The 17,548-nt window shown below is 44.3% G+C and overlaps 1 protein-coding gene across 2 annotated transcripts in view; it reads left to right on the top strand.

Annotated features, from left to right (window-relative positions):
• Nucleotides 1-17,548, top strand: part of PRKCB (protein kinase C beta) — a 244,315-nt gene that overhangs the window by 205,592 nt on the left and 21,175 nt on the right. For both annotated transcript variants that reach the window (XM_038419585.2, XM_038419584.2), the window contains exons 14-16: nt 2,401-2,481; nt 2,790-2,897; nt 13,038-13,178. In XM_038419585.2, the coding sequence (XP_038275513.1) occupies nt 2,401-2,481; nt 2,790-2,897; nt 13,038-13,178 (330 nt within the window). The remainder of the gene's footprint in view (nt 1-2,400; nt 2,482-2,789; nt 2,898-13,037; nt 13,179-17,548) is intronic.

Here is a 17,548-nt window from a genome sequence, read left to right as displayed (position 1 = left end):
TCGGGGCCTCAGTCAAACATGGGGGGTGAGGAGGTGGGAACAGAAAGAAAAACCTCTTGGAGTTGAACTGAATCACTGTGTGTATGTTTTATTGTGATTAGCATGTGATTTGCATTCATATTTGAATATATGAATCTATTCAGAATAGAATTCTGTAATTAGGATGAATAAATTGTGTAATTGTTCTGCACTAAGTGACAGATGGCACAGCCTAAGGCCTGTCAAACTCTGTATGCTGAAATGAGGCCCAGCAGCAGCAGCTAAGCAAATAAACTGGGGCTTGAAAAAGCCCTTCAGAACACAGATTCACTCTTTTTGCAGAAGCCGAGTTCCTTTAATTCAGGTTTCTAGCCTGGTTATAATTCTGTGTGCGCGTGAACGCTCGGGTTTCCTTCCTGCTTCCCCTTTGATCATTTCTACCTGAGAATAGAGTGACTTCCTCATTTGAAAATGGGAAAATAAAATGACAAAAACATGGACTCTCGCAGACTCCCCCATATGCACCGTCATTCAGACTGAGCTGGGCCGGCTGACTCAGTAGCTTGGTAGAACAAACGGTGCTCCTCCTCCTCTCCTTCACGCTCAGGAGGGCTGATTTCTGGAGTAGTTTTTTTCCTTAAATAGCTGGGAAATCAAAACACATGCTAGTAGCACCACAGTTTGGCTGGAAACGTCCCGGTTGTGCAGCGGGATTGTACATTCGATTTTTCTGTTCTAAAGACACACAACCTATGCTGGTGTGTCTAAATTGTCCTTTCATGTGGGCGAGGTACTTTGTTCATTTGAGGCTCAGTCACATAAGCCAATGAGTATTCTGACCCTGATCCAGCAAAGCCCTTAGAGCATGTGCTTAGTTTTAAGTACATGAACAATCCCATTGACTGTGATAGCCTGGGCCCTTATTCAAGGTACTGCGAAATGACTTAGATAGTTCACAATCTTGAAACAAAGTCTAAAGTCTGCTATGATCATGCAGATTGCTAATGGTCTGAGTACTGTGCAGGAACATGCATTTCTGGAAACAGTCTCTGGTCCGCTCCTAATGCAGGAATACTTACCAGCAACATCTGCATGCATAAAGCATAAACTATGGTGCAATATAACTGCCTCTATTTTTGAAGCATGTAAAGTGGAAAAGGCTTATTTAGGTAAAGTGGGACTTTCTCATGGTCTGGTCAGTTTTTCTCCACTGAACAACTTTGCTATCTAAGTGGAGTTTCTCTGGAAGCAGAATTGTAACTTAAACCTTGCAATGCACCTGAACAATTTTTGAGCTTTCAATTTATTTCCCATGAAGGAGAGTTTCTCTGTGCCAGACATTACTCCAGCTGGGATCAGTTGTACTCTGCCCTGACTGATGGCTGTTCATGACATAGGAGAAATTAAACCAAGCTGTGTGCAAAGCTGGTAAATGATCTTGCTGATTTCACTGCAAGGCTGTATAGACTGTGATTTCACAGCCACAAGTTTTTACAAAAAGAGCCAAGCAAAAAAAATGTGAAATGTCATGTTCTGAGGCAAGAAATTGACCCTTATTCCAATGAAATTTTGACTCTTGACATTTCAAAAATGTAATGCCTTTCAATTGAAAATTGTATTATATCCATTTTAACTCCAAAATGGTCAGATTTGTAAGCAAATGTGATGCTGCACAGTTCTGGGAGCTTTTTTTCTTCTTCTTTTTCTTTTTTCTTTTCTGGAAGTTTGAGCTATTTTATGAAATAAAAATACAATCTAATAGCTTCAAATGTTGAGAATTTTAATTACTAAAATTACATAAGCTCTTTTGAAAGATATACCTCTACTGAATATACCTAGAGGGTCAAATCCTGTACTGTTACACCAGAGGAACTGTAGAGAAATCAGTGAAATTAATCCAGTTTTACACCAGTGTGAATGAGAGTAGAATTTAGCCTAATGTTTCTAATTGAAACAATATTGTATCAGTAGTGATGAACTACAGTTGTGAACAAACCTGATCACCCTGATTGATCGTATTATTGTTCTCTCTTGTCACGCGTTGACTTTTCAGGCAATATCGCAATTTACCTGGCTTCTTGGAGCTGAAGCTCATAGCAGGCGGTATTTTAGACACCATGTGTTTTTGTATTTTTTTTAAATAAAATACATGCTAGTTGAAAAACCAGAGTGAATGTTTTGTTTTTCCATACATATGCCATGTTAACAAGCGCTGTGCAATGCCTGACTTTCAAAGGTGCTGAATATCTGCCAGTACGGTCTATTTCAACAGCAGCTGCAAGTACTCATCACTTCTGAAAATCCGACCACAAATAAATATCCCTGTTCTTTTGACCTGGACCAAGGCTTGGAATTATTTTGCATTGTGCCAACAGGCTAATAATTGAAGTGTTGTAATCCTGCTGTTTTTGTTGTTTTTAGATAATTGCTTATCAGCCCTATGGGAAGTCGGTGGATTGGTGGGCATTTGGAGTTCTGCTCTATGAAATGTTAGCTGGCCAGGTAATTGAATTTTAATTGATTCCCATGGGATTTTGTTAAATTCCATTGTGAGCAGCTGTTGAAGAGCAATTTGTTTCATCCCAGCAAACGTTGGCAGAGGGGAAGTGCTGTGTGCTTTGTGTGATGCTGGGGATCAAGAGTCGTGGATCACAGCCATGGAGAGAGACTGCAAATCTGAAAGAGATCAGTCATGAAGCGCCCAGAGAAATAAAAGGCGGCTGACTTCCTACCTGAAGATCATAGACACAAACATTATTCCAAAAACAATGATATGCCACTTAATCTGTCTTCTTTCTCTTCCTCCCTAGGCGCCCTTTGAAGGGGAAGATGAAGATGAACTTTTCCAGTCCATTATGGAGCACAATGTAGCCTATCCCAAATCCATGTCCAAGGAGGCTGTGGCAATCTGCAAAGGGGTAAGGGGCAGCCTTGGCTTTTTGGATGGGGCAAAGAATTTATGGCTTGTTTTTTATGCAGCTAGGTGCAGAGTTGCACATGCAGCCGCATGCCTAATTCAGGGTGCTCTCCCTACAGCTGCTGTTCCACATAGGGGGACCGCCCATACAAATGGCTAATAATAGTCATTTGTGAGCAACTTGTGTGCACAGGCCACGGTTATTGAGCTCAATAGTGGAGTAACTGGGTGAAATTGCTTGGTCTCTTTTATAGCAGAAGTCAGACTAGATGATCTCCTGGTCCTTTCTGGCCTTTAAAATTGATAAGTAAGTGCACATACCAAGTAGCTGTAAAAGGGGCTGTCCTGCTTGCTCCCTCCTCAGGCTGTGATATTGCAGTCCACAGGGGATTTGCATCCTGTGGCTGCTCTACGTAACAAACTGTGGCGCTAACGACTCTGCCTCTGGGGTGAAATACTGCCCGTGAGTGTTCTGCCGTTGATTTCAGTGCGCTCTGGGGTTCATTCTGGACATGAAAGCATACGGGTTCTAGTGGCTCACCTTTCCCTCGGAGGGCATTAGGCAGTGCTATGTATTCAGTGTCCCGTTGCCAGCCATTTTGAACACCTGCAGCAGAGAGACTGGGCCACCTTAATGTGTATCTTCCAGCCCACCCCTCACACTGCTCATGTGGTTAAGCGCCCTTCCCCGTTCTGTGCAGGAGGGAGAACGTGCCTCCGAAAGCAGCTGCTTTCCCCATCCCTTCCCTGGCTTTATCTCTTCTTCCCTGGTGATTTACTGTGTGTGGACATTCCAAAGAGGGGCCCTAGCGCCTCCCTGGGAAGAGGCAGACTCCTTATGCTGCGACATCTCCCGTTGATTGGGAGAACACCTGCTGTGTGCTGCTCCCGTCTGCTCAGTGCAGCGTGGGGGGCACAGGGGCCACATATCAAAGGGGAATGTAGCGTACAGCCCTACAAAGGCAAAGCAGAGCCAGTTCCTGGAGTAGGTCCCCCAGCCCTGTGGGGTTTAACAAGAAGATCCATTCTGATATGGTGTGGGTGCCACAGGTTGTTTACCGGCCAGCCTCTTCTGCACAGGGGCCTCTCTATTATTTCATGCCTGTCTCAAAGAGTTTTAAATACCTGTTGCCTTTTTGTCCCAATTTGTCATCCTGCTGCTGTCACACCAGCAATCCTGGTGGGAGGTAGCATGGGATCAGCACATGTTGGTTTGAGCCCAGCCGTGCACTCTCCACCCCATTCTCTGCCTTCACTCCCTTTCCATCAGTCCTTTCTGTGCCTTTTGGGCAAACAGTCCAAGTCTAGTTTCCAGAGCTCTGCCGCTGTCCTGGCTCGAAAGTTTTTGCACAGCTCTCCTCCCTGATATTGATAGGACCCTGTGGCAAGAGAAATAAAGGTAAAACACCATCCTGTGCTTAATCGGTTTATTAATGGGTCTCCTCTCCTCTAAGCAGTTCCGACACATTCAGAAGCAGGACCAAACTCTTTATTTTCATTGCTGTCTTAGGCCAGGTCTACACTACCACATACTTCAGTATAACTGGCATCGCTCAGAGGTGTTAATAAGCCACCCGCCTGAGTGATGTGAGCTACACTGACCTGAGCGCCAGTGTGGACAGTGCTACCACTGCCTGTCACAAAGAGGGGTTTATTGTGCGGATAGGAGAACTCTCTCCATCGGCATAGAGTGTCTGCACCAGACACGCTACAGCCGCCCAGCTGCACTGGCCCAGCTGCGCGGATGTAACACTTCTCATGTAGACTAGCCCTTGGTGGTGGTACATGGACGTCTAAGGGCGTGACCTTGCAGCTGAGGGTGTGGGGATGCAGCAGACTCCAGGCAGCACTTGGGCATGTCTTTGGGGTTTGGGCTGCTTGCCTTCCAATTAAGTGGGAGTGAAACATGGAAGCTGAAAGCAGACACCGGACTTGGGACCATTTATCCAGAGACCCCTCTACTACACTGAGTGGCAGCAGGGGCAGTTCATGAATCTGTATAGACTTAAAACAATATCAGGGCCAGGATCTGGGAACCTTCATAATGATATTTCGAACTAATTTTAAGGTAGAAATTAAGGCCAGAATCCTGCAAATTTAAACGCCCATATATGTATTTTTGCAGGATCAAGGCCTAATTTTTCCTTATCAAATGGCTTTTGAAATGAGACCCTGTATGGAGCAGTGTCCTGAGCTGGGAACCAGCCCTACAAAAACTTAAGTGCATGGCTAACTTTGTTTGCACCCTAAGTGATCAAAGCACATTAGAGTCTTGATGTGGATGTTTATTATTCAGGTTTGACCCCATTCCTCAGTCAGCCAGAACTCAGCTGTAGTCCAAGCTCTCTGATCATTAGATTATTGTGTAGGGTGCTTGCTTTATTTTTAAAAACTTTTTATTTTTTTGTTATTTTTAAAAATGTCAAGCTGTCTGTAACTCAGAAAGTAGCACTTGTACCTGTTAGTGGAAAATGACACAACCTGTGGTTAATATTGCTGCTACAGCATTGCGTAGCTCCCTCTCCCTTTGCAGCAGGACTCATAGCATGTGTTACCAATGGGAATACCAACTCTTTGGAGTGGAAAAGTTGAAGTGTTCCAGGTTTTAAGAGGGTCATAGGGAAGCGATTGTTTTCCAGGTCACTTGGCAGTCAATTTCAGTAAAAAGTAGCAGGCCAGTAAAGTCTGCATGTTAATTTAGAAGCCATCATATTAATCTGAGCAGGAGTTTCTGCCAACTTTCTGGTTTTTAGTGGGGGGGAGGAGGAGGCTATTTCTCCAAGTCTGGCATTAATGAAGAGAGGAAGATGTTTACTGGTGTTATGCTAAACATCATTATCCCCACAGTACTCCAGGGAATAACACTGGCGAGTGATTAGAGATTGGAGCAGTGATAAATCTAGCTGTCTGCTTTATTTTCTGTCACATCAGTCAAAACCTGAATGCTGTAAATCGACAAGAAGAGACCATGATTAAAACATCTGCTGGATATAGCTGTAATGGCTTTTCTCACTTCTGGCAAATATGAAGCTGCATGGAAGGAAATTTAACTATGCAGACAAATCTGGTCTCCTTTGTAAATTCTTTCTTTTTTGTCTTGTGTACTTTGTGTAGACAACAAAGTGGTGGTTCAACACACACATTTTTCTGAACTAAAAAGATATAAGGGACATTGGATTTTTCTCCCATTGCTCCCTGCTCCCCCACAAAAAAAACAACTGCAATTTTAAGAAGCCTTAGTAAGCTGAAAAGACAACCCTTGTCCAGACACATTAGAGGGATCGGTATCTTCAAGTTAATGAGCATCTAATTCTTGTTACTTTTCCAGGAAACAGTTTCTAACATACAAAAACAACCCAGTTTCAATTAAATGAAAAAAGCTATTGGAAGAAGCTCTGCCTGTAAACATGAAAGGTTTTGTATATCTCAGCCAGGATTTCCAGGAACAATTTAAGGGGGATTTTGTTGTCCCTACACAATTTTAATCATATGTGCTAGTGCCAGTCATTATTTAGTGTAGTTTTAGATGTGGCTTTGGGAAGTTGGGAGACGGAAAGCAATTTGACACAGAAGGCTCTGTTTCTGCATGAGCCAAATAATAAATGTTGATCAGATGCACTCACTGGGAAACAAATGGGATACTTAACTGTGTCTTTGACTCTTCATTAAATGCCACTTACTAGATCAAATGTAATAGCGCTTTCCCTATTAGAGTATCAGCTGGATCTGGGGGGAGGGGGTGTTTTAGGAGAAGAAATCTGAGTTGTTTTGAGGTGGGGGGAGGGGGAGGCAGATGTAGTAACTATTGGTTTTATTGTGTATAGCTCTTTGTGCAATCCGTTCACGCTAAAGAGACCAGAAATGCTGGTTCAGCTATCAAAAGCCAGCAGTCTTGCTGGGCAGGCTCCTGTCATCAGACCCGTGTCCTAGATGAAATGACAGATTGGTCTTCTATCCAGACTACCTGGCATGTGACAACTAAAAATATACCCCTTCTCTTTTTGAGGGACGCATTCTTGTTTGTGACCGAACTGGTTTTCGTAAAGCCTGTATTTAATGGATCATGTGTGCACTAGAGCACTGGCATAAGCATAAACTATTTTCTTCCCATATGGAGATTTTTGAATATGCCTGAACAAAGTCACTGTTTCCAGGTGAACAGATTGCCTGTGAATACCTGGTCCCTCTTGAATCTCTGTTGATAGCAAAGGCAGGAAACGACATGGCTTTCTCAGTAAAATCTACAGGTATTTTGAATGGTATTTTCAATGGCTCAGATGCCTGGGTGAGGAAAACATCATATAATATATAACTAGCACATTGTTTAGGTCATTTTAGTGGTGTAATAGACACATCAGGTGATTCCACATCCCACTACCCCTATGATCTATTGGTGACATGGATACTGAAGTAACACACAGTATCTGATATTTCCAATGGAATCTTTATCTTTTAATAACGTTGAAAAGCTGATAAAATGTGTTTTGTTTGTTTGTTTGAGGTATTTTGGGGTTTTTAAGTTTTTTAACATCTCTTTTAAGTGACCCTGATAATATGGGAAGATTGCCCAGGAGGATACATCATTGGGATGATGTGTTTGTGCCATGCTATGGTGACATGCTGAATGCCATGGCACACTGCACGATGCACACCAGTCCAACAGGCTTCATGCAACTGACTAATTCTGCAAGTGACCATTCACAACATTGTGGCGATGGTCAAAATTTTCCAAATTTTGAATTCTCAGTGACCTATTTTTGTCAAAAAAATCAGATTTTGATGGGGAAATTTCAACCAGTTCTGCGACAGTCTGTTTGAATGCTGTCTTTGCTTTTCTTTATGGCTGAGGGTTCAGCTCAGTTTCTGTTATCCCAGTTTACAGGGACACAAGTTATTGTGACTATATTCCAACCATGAGAAGCTGGGAAAGAGATGGATCATGACTTTCAACTGTTTAGTCCTGTGGTTTTCTTTGTGAGGTTTCCCATCTGTTTATCTCTTGGGATAACTGGCAGATAATGAAGACATTAGAGAAGATCTCAGTAGGCAATGAACATACAGTGGAGACAAACCCAGCTTTCAGAACAAGACACCATGGTACACAAGAACTCTAAGTGGTAATCTCCATATTAGTGACATGTCTAGTGCATGCAATGAAGTCAATATGTTGCCTGCATGTCATGTGAGCCAGACACTGAATTTAGAGGGGGGCAAAGATCTGTTCAGGCATTTCCACTTCCCAGTGCTTTAAACAAAGCCCTCAAAGATGTAGCTCCCTTTGCATCTCCATTGGCTAATTCTATTATAACTTGAGAAGTTAAGGCCCCCGGTCAGCGAAACCCTTAGGTACTTGGTTAAGGATTTTGCTGCATTAGGACTTGAATCAGTAGAAGCTGACCATATAGTCAAGATAAGAAATTACGTTTGTTTTTCCTAGACTACGTAGTTTTTTCTTGAAATGTACCATTGGCCTTGAATATGTGTTGGTCTAATACAGTCCTCTTAATCTACTGTGATGTGTTGTATTCACGGCATTAGTGTAGGGATTCAACCAACTTGTTCCTATTTAATACAAACAATGCCAATGATTCTCTTCTATAAGTCAGGAGAATCAATCTGTAGGGTTCATGGGCTTCTGTATAACAATGGCAGATGGTGCCTTCATGCTAACATGAAGAATAAAAGCACAAAAGGAAACTGGAAGATTTAATTTCTGGGTGCATGTATCAAACATACAGAAAAATAACTGCATCACAATATAGCCCTGTGCAGCAATGCTGATAGGTACATCAAGTAGAAAATTAATCTTTTATAATTCATTAGCCAGGGCAAGCTGTTCAGAATGTGGTGTGGATTTGTGTTAACTTTGGGAAATTGTGTGTTTAACAGGGAAATTTAAATGTATAAATTGCATGTGTGTCTGTGTCTGTGTTTGTATGTTTGAAACAACTACCACCAAAAAAACAGCAGGTAAACTGTAAGATTTTGGCTAGTAAAACCTAATTAGCAAATTAATGTAGGATATATTTACTACTGTGTATGAGAAGCTGATTGTAAAACAACAGTAGGTGCAATGGAACAGATGCTAGTTCAAATTTTAATGTGCGGCCCTACAATAGTCAAATTTCTCTCTTAAAACAAAGATCTACCTATGAGTTAACATCCAGGTCCCAATCTAGAGAAATTTTTAGCTCCATCAACAATTTTCTGATATCCTGCACTGGAGAACGCTAGCTCCAGTAGACAATGCATGTAATACACAGCTTTCAGTCTAATACCGGCTGTGGAAACGAAACAAAACAGTTATTCACATCTGTTATTAGAACTACAAAAAATCCACTCCGTGAAATTGAAAATTCTCTCCCTAAATTCTTCAATGTTAAATTCTCTTGTGTGAGGAGAGCATGATAACTTTGTGTGCAAGGAAAGAGATAAGGGAAGTAAGGGGATTGTTGTGTAGGAAGGAGCAATGCTGAAAGGTGAGCAAGATTTCCATACAAACCCAAGTAGGCGTTGAAAAACAGACATTTTGGCATTTAAATTGCGACCATCAGATTTTTGTCAAATCTGAACTAGAAGCATATCCTGCTGGTTTCTCAGCGAGATGCCGTATTTCTGCCATACTGCCCCCACAGGATCTGATCCAAGTCAGTGGGTGCTGAGTAGACTCAGGTCTTCAGAGGAGTCACGTGGCTGAAACATGTCTCGTTTCTAATTCACTATTTGAAGTGACTCATCCTGCTTGGCATTTTCCCTGCTGAATTTTATCTGTAGGAGTCCCAGTGCTTGATGTTTCGACCTAGGCCCTGGTTGTGCCAACACACACGTGCTTAACTTCACTGCCATGAGGAGTTCCATTGACTTCAGTGAAGTGAAACGTGCATGAGCATCTCCAGGATCAGGGCCCAAGAAAGAAGACCCCCCCCCCATCTAGCTCTTTGCATGTTGGCTGGATGTAATCCAAGCTGATATTGCAGGTGAAAATCAAATGTAGAGATGGAGAGAGACTGCAACTGAACGAAACAAATTTGATGAAGAGTTCTCAGTGGACATTGAGCAGGGGGTTGGACTAAATGATCTCCTGAGGTCCCTTCCAACCCTGATATTCTATGATTCTATGACATTTTAGAGTCTCAAATTGTAGAGGAAATGCTTTGTAATAACTTCCCATTGATTCATAGATGACTTATCTCACCACTGTGATTCAACTGGGAGGATTTGACTTGTCAGCCAGGGTCTGATCCAGAGCCTCAATGGGAGATGGAAAGACTCCCTTTGACCTCACTAAGAGTTGGCTCAGCATGATAATGAATATAGTGAATGCCAGAGCAAAGATCTGAAACAGGGAGTCTCCCACTGTTTGGCACTGCATAGAGTGGAGGGGAGCCAAAAGAAAGCCACACAACAGTCTCCATCTGGGGCTTTTGACCACCAAGAACAGCCCCCTCCCTGCCATATGGGACAGGTGGTGTGGCCCATTCTTGTTCTTCTAAAGCTCGTTCACTCTGGTAGGGGACTAGGGGAATCCATATAAAATGTTAGACAAAAACGTGACTACATTTTTATATATAGGCTATTTACCCTACTCTTCTGAATGAGCAGGGACGTTTTTGCTTTTATTACATCAGCATAGTTTACTACAATGTAATTTTTATTCTTATTATTTATTAATTTTTACAATGACTCGAATACTTCAATATCAAATAAGACAATAGTATCCATCAACAATGAGTAAGTAAAACAGCTTTGGTTCCCCCCGCTCTGAGTCCTATCATCAGTGTTACCCTTTTTCTTCCTGATTCACCTCTCCCCCCTACCCAACCACAGCTGTCCTGTGCTCCTGGCAGCCACAGTCATAGCATCTCTTCTCTGGCAGAAGGGGAGGGTGAAGGAGTGATGCTGTACTGGATGGACACCAATACCACTTCCTAAGCTTGCTAATGGGATGCTGTGATCCTCACCACTAGCAAATTAGCACATTTTGTCTGGAAGATGATTGATCCAGATCTCAGAAGCCAGGGTCCGCTGCCTAACACTTTGCTGCTAGCTGCTGGGATTTCCAGAGCTGATGCAGAAGCCATAAATGTTATTTCAGTAGCCACTCAACCTCTGGCACTGAAGGGGTTAACCTGGACTGGTTTCCCAGCTGACTGGGTAATGAATGCACTGCCACTGGCCACCAGGGTGGTTGTTGGCTCCAACCTTTTTATTTCCCTTCACATTTGTATTTCCATTATTTAAAAAAGTATTCTATTTTGCAGGCTTTTCCTTGCCATTAGGTCTGCATGGAACTTTTCTTTTAAGATCAGTCTCCCTGAGCAAGTTTATGTGCAATCATGGGTGACATGATTGATTTATGTCAAAACATTTGCAATGTCCAGAACAGAAGCCCTACTTGGACACACAAATTCTGCTTGTTGCTGTGATGGACTCTCTGCGGAGGGTGAAATTCACCCCTGACAGAGGCACCAGGTCCAGGTTCCGGAATCACTTAAATCCTGCTTTCACCCAAACAGCATTGTGAGTTGCGTGCACGCCACTCAACCCTCCCTAGTTTTGAGGGCTGTCACTCATTTTAGTCCCAAAAGTTACCACATTCCACACAGGTAAATAAAAAAAAATGAGGAGACACCACATCAGGAAAAGAGCCAGGAATCAGAAGCTGTAGGAAAAGAGCCCTTGACACTAAAAAGCAGCTGTTCCCTGCGTGGGTGGTGTTGTGGCCAGCGGCCAGACTGGGTCAGACCAAAGGTCCATCCAGCCCAGTATCCTGTCAGCTGACAGTGGCCAGTGTCAGGTGCCCCAGAGGGAACGAACAGAACAGGGAATCATCCAGTGATCCCTCCCCTGTCGCCCATTCCCAGCTTCTGGCAGTTTTGGCCTTTGTTACACCTGGCCTCCCAGATTTGGCCAGTAGCAGGTTGAGAGCTGCTCTTTGTCTGACCCGCCCTGGAAATTGGCACCGTGACCCAGAGAGAGAGAGAATTTGAATCTCTGTCCAAGGAAGGAGAAGGGGCAGAGGAGGTTTGCCAGCTGCTGAAGTGAACGTTCTCCCCATGAAGTGAGGGGGAATTATGCATGTGTGTCATGGAGGGGGTGGAAGGCAAAGGACTAGGCCTGTCTTCCTCCCACTTCCTGAGTGTTGGTCATTCCCTGGCCTTTTCCAAGCAGCTCCAAGGTTCATAGATTTGAAAGGCAGAAGGGACCATTGTGATCATCTAGTCTGACCTCATCTAGTCTGACCTAGCTGGCCACAGATTGCACCCTGTGGTTCTTGCACTGAGCCTACTAATGTGAACAGCTGCATAAGTCACAGCTAGTAACAAGCAGGAAGTGGTGGTGTCCTTTTACAAACCCAAGTCCCTGTGCTGTAAACAAGATTTGCTGCAAACTGGTCGTGCTCTTGGAAGTGATTTGTTTTAACTGTCCTGCTTCTAATGAAGCAGTCCTTTGTTGCAAGAATTCTGTTCATATTCTCCCTGCTTATCAACATTTTATAAACCTCCGGTATCTGTATCTTATCTCAGAACATAACCCAAACACCACCACCAGGATATTAATGTTTGCACGGCTTCTCTGAATTCCCTTACTCTTCTCTGCTTTTCTCACTGGGTCTGTGAGAAGATAGGATGACAATGCATCCCGTTTTGACTGGTACAATTCCTTTTTTAAACCCTGACCCAGCCTTCCTGACATTTTTTGGAAAAAGTGAGCATTTGTTCCTTTTGCTCTTGGCCAACTTGATCAGTTTTTTTGTCAAAAAAGTGGGGTGTGGTGCGGAGGAATGCAGGGGGTGGGGGGGCTGAGCAGAGATGCCAGCCCCTCGCAGGGGGGAGGCAGGGCTCTGGCCGGGGAGAGTGCAGGGGGTGCCCATGGAATAATTTAGAGGTGACTCTGTCTGGGAATCCTCGCTGTGTTTCTGGGCCCTGTTGTGGGATTTTCTGTTGAGGGATGTGGTTTGACTCTAGGTGACCCAGCTTGTCCCTCTGTGCCTGGCCGACTGGGTCACAGTATAACGTGGGCCTCAGCCTTCTCTTGCACCCGTTCGATGGTGGGGTTTTCTGAAGCAGTTTGGCTTTTTGTCAATAAATGTTTTGTCTTTTAAACTCTCTCTCTCTCTCTCTCTCTCTCTCTCTCTCAGCTAATGACCAAGCACCCTGGCAAACGCCTGGGATGTGCCCCTGAAGGGGAGCGGGACATCAAGGAGCATGCCTTCTTCCGATACATTGACTGGGAGAAACTCGAGCGTAAAGAGGTTCAGCCTCCATTCAAGCCAAAGGCTGTAAGTTTGATTGTATTAAAGTGTGTCTCTCTCTCCTCTCCTCTCTCTCTCTCTCTCTCTCTCCCCCCCCACTCCCACACACACTTTCTCTTCTCCCCAGGCTCACACAGAAGCATATGTGCAGATGCTACTTTTCTTACCCACTCGATGAATGTATCCCACACTTACTTTATCTATTTAGGAGATCCCACGCCCGTAATGCTGGCACATGTCTAGCAACCATCCTAAGAGAATAAATCATTCTGCCTAGCGGGGCCCCTCATCTTGTCTTCAGAGTACAGAGGTAGAAATCCTGTGTGTGTTGGCTCAGGGATCTAATTGCATTGCAGTACCTCTCAATTCATTATTGCATGGGTTGCTCTCTCCTGTTCTCCCTCTGAAATTTAAAAAGTCTCTTTCTAAACTGCATCTTAACATCTAGTTCAGCAACATATGCCAGGTCTGAATTGGTCATGAAGCAGCAATTCACTCACCAGCTTCTACCCCAGGTAAAGCCCAGGCAGTCTGGAACTTGAATTGTGTCTGAGCATTAGCAGAAAGCCAGAGGAGAATCCTTGTGATAAGGAGAATCTAGTTTCTTGCATTGTTTCTGTATTTCTTCATGCTGGACTTTGCTGGCTGGGGTGCAGATTGTAGGTACTGGGGGGCGGGGGGGAATGTGCAGCATATATTGCTCGATGTGGAGTCTAAACTCTGAGAGGTGAGGCTGAGGTGGGTATGCCAGTGGTCTGAAGACTATTTAGCTACCATGGGTAAGAGGAATTTGTACTTTGCCAGCACATGGCTGGCACTGAGAGGCAATTTGAGCAGCCAGTAAAGCAGCATGTGTTTCAGTCTGTATAATTCAGTCTGCCTTGCTTGAGGCATGAGAGTCAGAAATCAGAGGAGAAAGGAGACATTTTGAACACCAAAACAGGCCTGAAGTGAGAGGAAGGATGGCCCAACAATTAAGCACTACCCTAGCTCTCAGGGGACCTGCTGTAGTGTTCCCGTAGGACCTCTCTGCCTCAGTTCTCCACTGTACAAAGTGCATAATAGCAATGCCCTGCCTCAAAAGAGTTCTGCGAAGATAAACGCATTAAAGGTTGTGAGGTGCTTAGATACTACAGTGATGAGGAATATATCAGTACCAGAGAGAGATGGATCTCCTGCTCCTCTGTCCCTTTCTGCAACGACCATATGGCAATAATTGATCATCGGCTGTCAATGTGATGCTAATGGCATAACAGCCCTATTACAGTCTACTTCCTGGAGTCTCCAGCTGTGTCCTTAAGTTGCTCACTTCTTTGTGTGTGTCCCTGTGTGTGTGTGTGTCTTGCTCCTCACTTGTCTGTCATTTCCTGGGTCAGATACCTGCACTCTGTGTGATCCCATAGGCCCAAAGTTAAAGCTGATACTCAGGATTGGGATTTTGTGTTCAGTAACCTCGCGTTGAGCTGGAAGGAAGCTCCCTCTGGTCGCGAGTCCATCTCCCTGCATTATGGCAGACGTGATTCAATTATCCCTGACCCACTCCTGATAAATGTGCATCTGGGTCTGACTCTCTCAAGTGAAGGAGGATCCCAAAGTCCTTTGTTCCCTCCCAGTTTCAAAGGCTTTCCCCCTATTTAGCCCCAATTTTCCTCACTGCAGCTTAAGGCCATGCTTATTTTTCTGTCCTCCAAGATGGAAGATCGTCAATCTTTGCTCTCTCAGTAACATCCCTCCAGGATCTGTCTGCCACTGTCCTAGCTCTTAGTTGTTTTGCCCCAGGCCCTGACCCTTCCCTCTCCGGTCTTATTGTCCAAACATTTTATTAGTCTTGCTCATTGTACATTTACCTTTATCCTGATCTCATCACTGCTGCTTCCTCCACAGGGCCAGTTTCCTGTCATGAAATGCCCAGACTTGCTTTTCCCCTGACTTGCTCTAAGAACCGGTTCCCTTCGAGGAGATTCATTTGCTGTTAACAGCAATGTAACAAATGGAGCATGTGCCCGTAGGATACTATTTAGCATTACATAGCTGTGGTTAAACACCAATCTTCTCTAGCAGCCTCTTCCCTTTTAAAGCCCATTGCCTTACTGTTCAGAATGAAGAAATTGTCCAGCAGGTGGGCAAAGTTAGCACCACCCCAGCTGCGTGACGGCTTCCCAAATGCCACGCTCATTATCTTATACAATATTGCCAAGACTCCGGTTAGGGCACAGGAGTGGTCCCTGGGAGAACGGATTCTGTTCCCAGCTCTGCCACAACCCCCGTGTGACCAGGGACACCTCTCTGCATTTGCAGAATTGGGATAATGATACTTATGGCCCTCCTTGTGCTCATTCGTTCCGAGTCTTCCAGTCCCACATGTACCCTGTGGACCCCACCAAGCCCCGGAAGGACTCTGGCTTTCCACCATGTGCTCTAACGTAATTATGTTTAAATTACTATTATATATTTACAAAGAACTCCAGCTTACTGAAGTCTTGTCTGTGAATGAAGGAAGTCTACTGTCCTAGGAATGGGAATTCAGGAACATCTGACCCAAGATCTGCTGCTGTGGGATTTGCACTCTGACCATATTCCCAAATGTCCCATTCCCCACAACTACAACCATATTGGACATTTTGAAGATCAAGGGAGCGGATGACACCAAGAAGTCTAAACTGCTGCCTTGTGCACCATGGCTTGGAGGGGAGGAAGCTGTAGGTCATACGCTGTGTGGGAAGAGATTTCTTTGCTGCTGTCACAGCCCTGGTAAAGCTTCCCCTGCTAGACACTTACCAGGCAGCTGTGTTTGGGTCCCATGCACTGGACCCTTGGTCTGGCTAGGCTCCAGCATCATCTTTCTTTGGCCTCCATAGCACACTTCCTGAGCACGAACTTTGTCTGCTACCCCTTTGCTGAAGTGGGACCTTACTGTCCAGCTGCCAGGACCTATGCTGACCTCCCAAAACATTGTAGTAGCTCAGGCACGCTCTTCCCCAGAGCTCCAACTGTGTATTCACTGTTCACTTCTCCAAGAAAGCGTGAGAGTTGAAGCACATAACATGCAGGCTAACAAGGGTTCAGAAACCTGTCTCTCTTTACACAGCACAAGAGCTATACAGATCCAGACAAAACAATAAAACACTTGCACCCCCTTCCCTGCCTCAGTTTCCTCACCACTCTGGATGGTTCTTGGGGCTGAAGTGGGAGTCCCCTAGCGTATCCAGGATCCTCCCCCTTCTCCTGCACAGTCTTGCTTTCGGCTTCTGCCTCTGCTCCTGTCTCCCTCTCTCTCTAGAACAGCTGGGCGGAGTCCTCCTTTCATAAAGACGCGGTTCCATTTGTCAGGTGACTCCCTCCCAATCAGCCTCGTCAGGTGTTCAGAGTGTCCCGTCAGCTCATTCTGTTGCATGATTACTACGCACCTGGGTGAGCTGTTTTTCTAGGTCTGGCTGCCTTCTTTGTCCAAGGGTGCTTCCATTTGACAGAAGACTATCAAGGTTTAACCACCCTACGTTACTAGCCTGGTGTCACCACCCCTCGGATGGTATCCCTAGATGGAGGTAAAAAGACAGCAGAGAAGGCAGACTAGCCTCACAATCAAAATGGATAGAGAGATGTACAAAGAGTTATGAATTCCAGTTTGAAATTATAAAGTTGTACATAGATTCCCAAATCATCACAGCTGGTGAATCATTTGGGGTCAGCTGTAAAGCCAGACCCTGATTTGCATGCTCAGGACAGGAGATATTTATGTGAATTGTGTTAATGTTCAAAAATGAAAACCCACGTGGGGCTGCCAATTCGAGGAGAGGTGGGGATGAGGCCGTGCATTTTAATGTGTTTCTGGAAGTTACAGCCTCTAGCACAGAGCCCAGGAAGCTCAGAGCATGACTTTCATTTGGCAATGATCCATTTTTCCTGAAATTTGTAACTGCTTGTTTTCTCCATCTATGCTCATTTTCTAACCAGACCTGCTTCTTCCTGTCTCCTGCCATTCACCAGTTCCTTCCTGAGCCAGATGTCCTGTTACTGTATCTGCCACATGTTACAACTTCTTTGTTTGTTTGTTTTTGTTTTTAATGCAAAAAGTTGAATTCTGTCAAATACACTCTCTCAATGTGTTTGTTTTTAGAATGTTCAAATTGTGTCCTGCTGTAAATGTCTTATTTCTTTAAAATTCCCTTTGAACGTGGATCTTGGAATGGAGTATGGTAAGCTATTGTCTGTTCTTTCTCATCTAACAGCTTGCCGTAGGAAATATTTTAACATTTGATAGGAAAGGGAGATTAGTATTAAGGTAGGGTTCAGTAGGTTTTTGGATTAGTGAGGATTAAGATGACTCAAGTACCTGCTGATGGTATATATTCCAACAGCCATGCATCTGTGTTGAAAAATACATATTCCTTTAATGC

This window comes from Dermochelys coriacea, chromosome 10, assembly GCF_009764565.3.
Source record: "Dermochelys coriacea isolate rDerCor1 chromosome 10, rDerCor1.pri.v4, whole genome shotgun sequence".
Lineage (NCBI taxonomy): Eukaryota > Metazoa > Chordata > Testudines > Dermochelyidae > Dermochelys > Dermochelys coriacea.
Note: the sequence above shows the minus strand (reverse complement) of the source record. Positions and strands in the feature narration are given on the sequence as shown.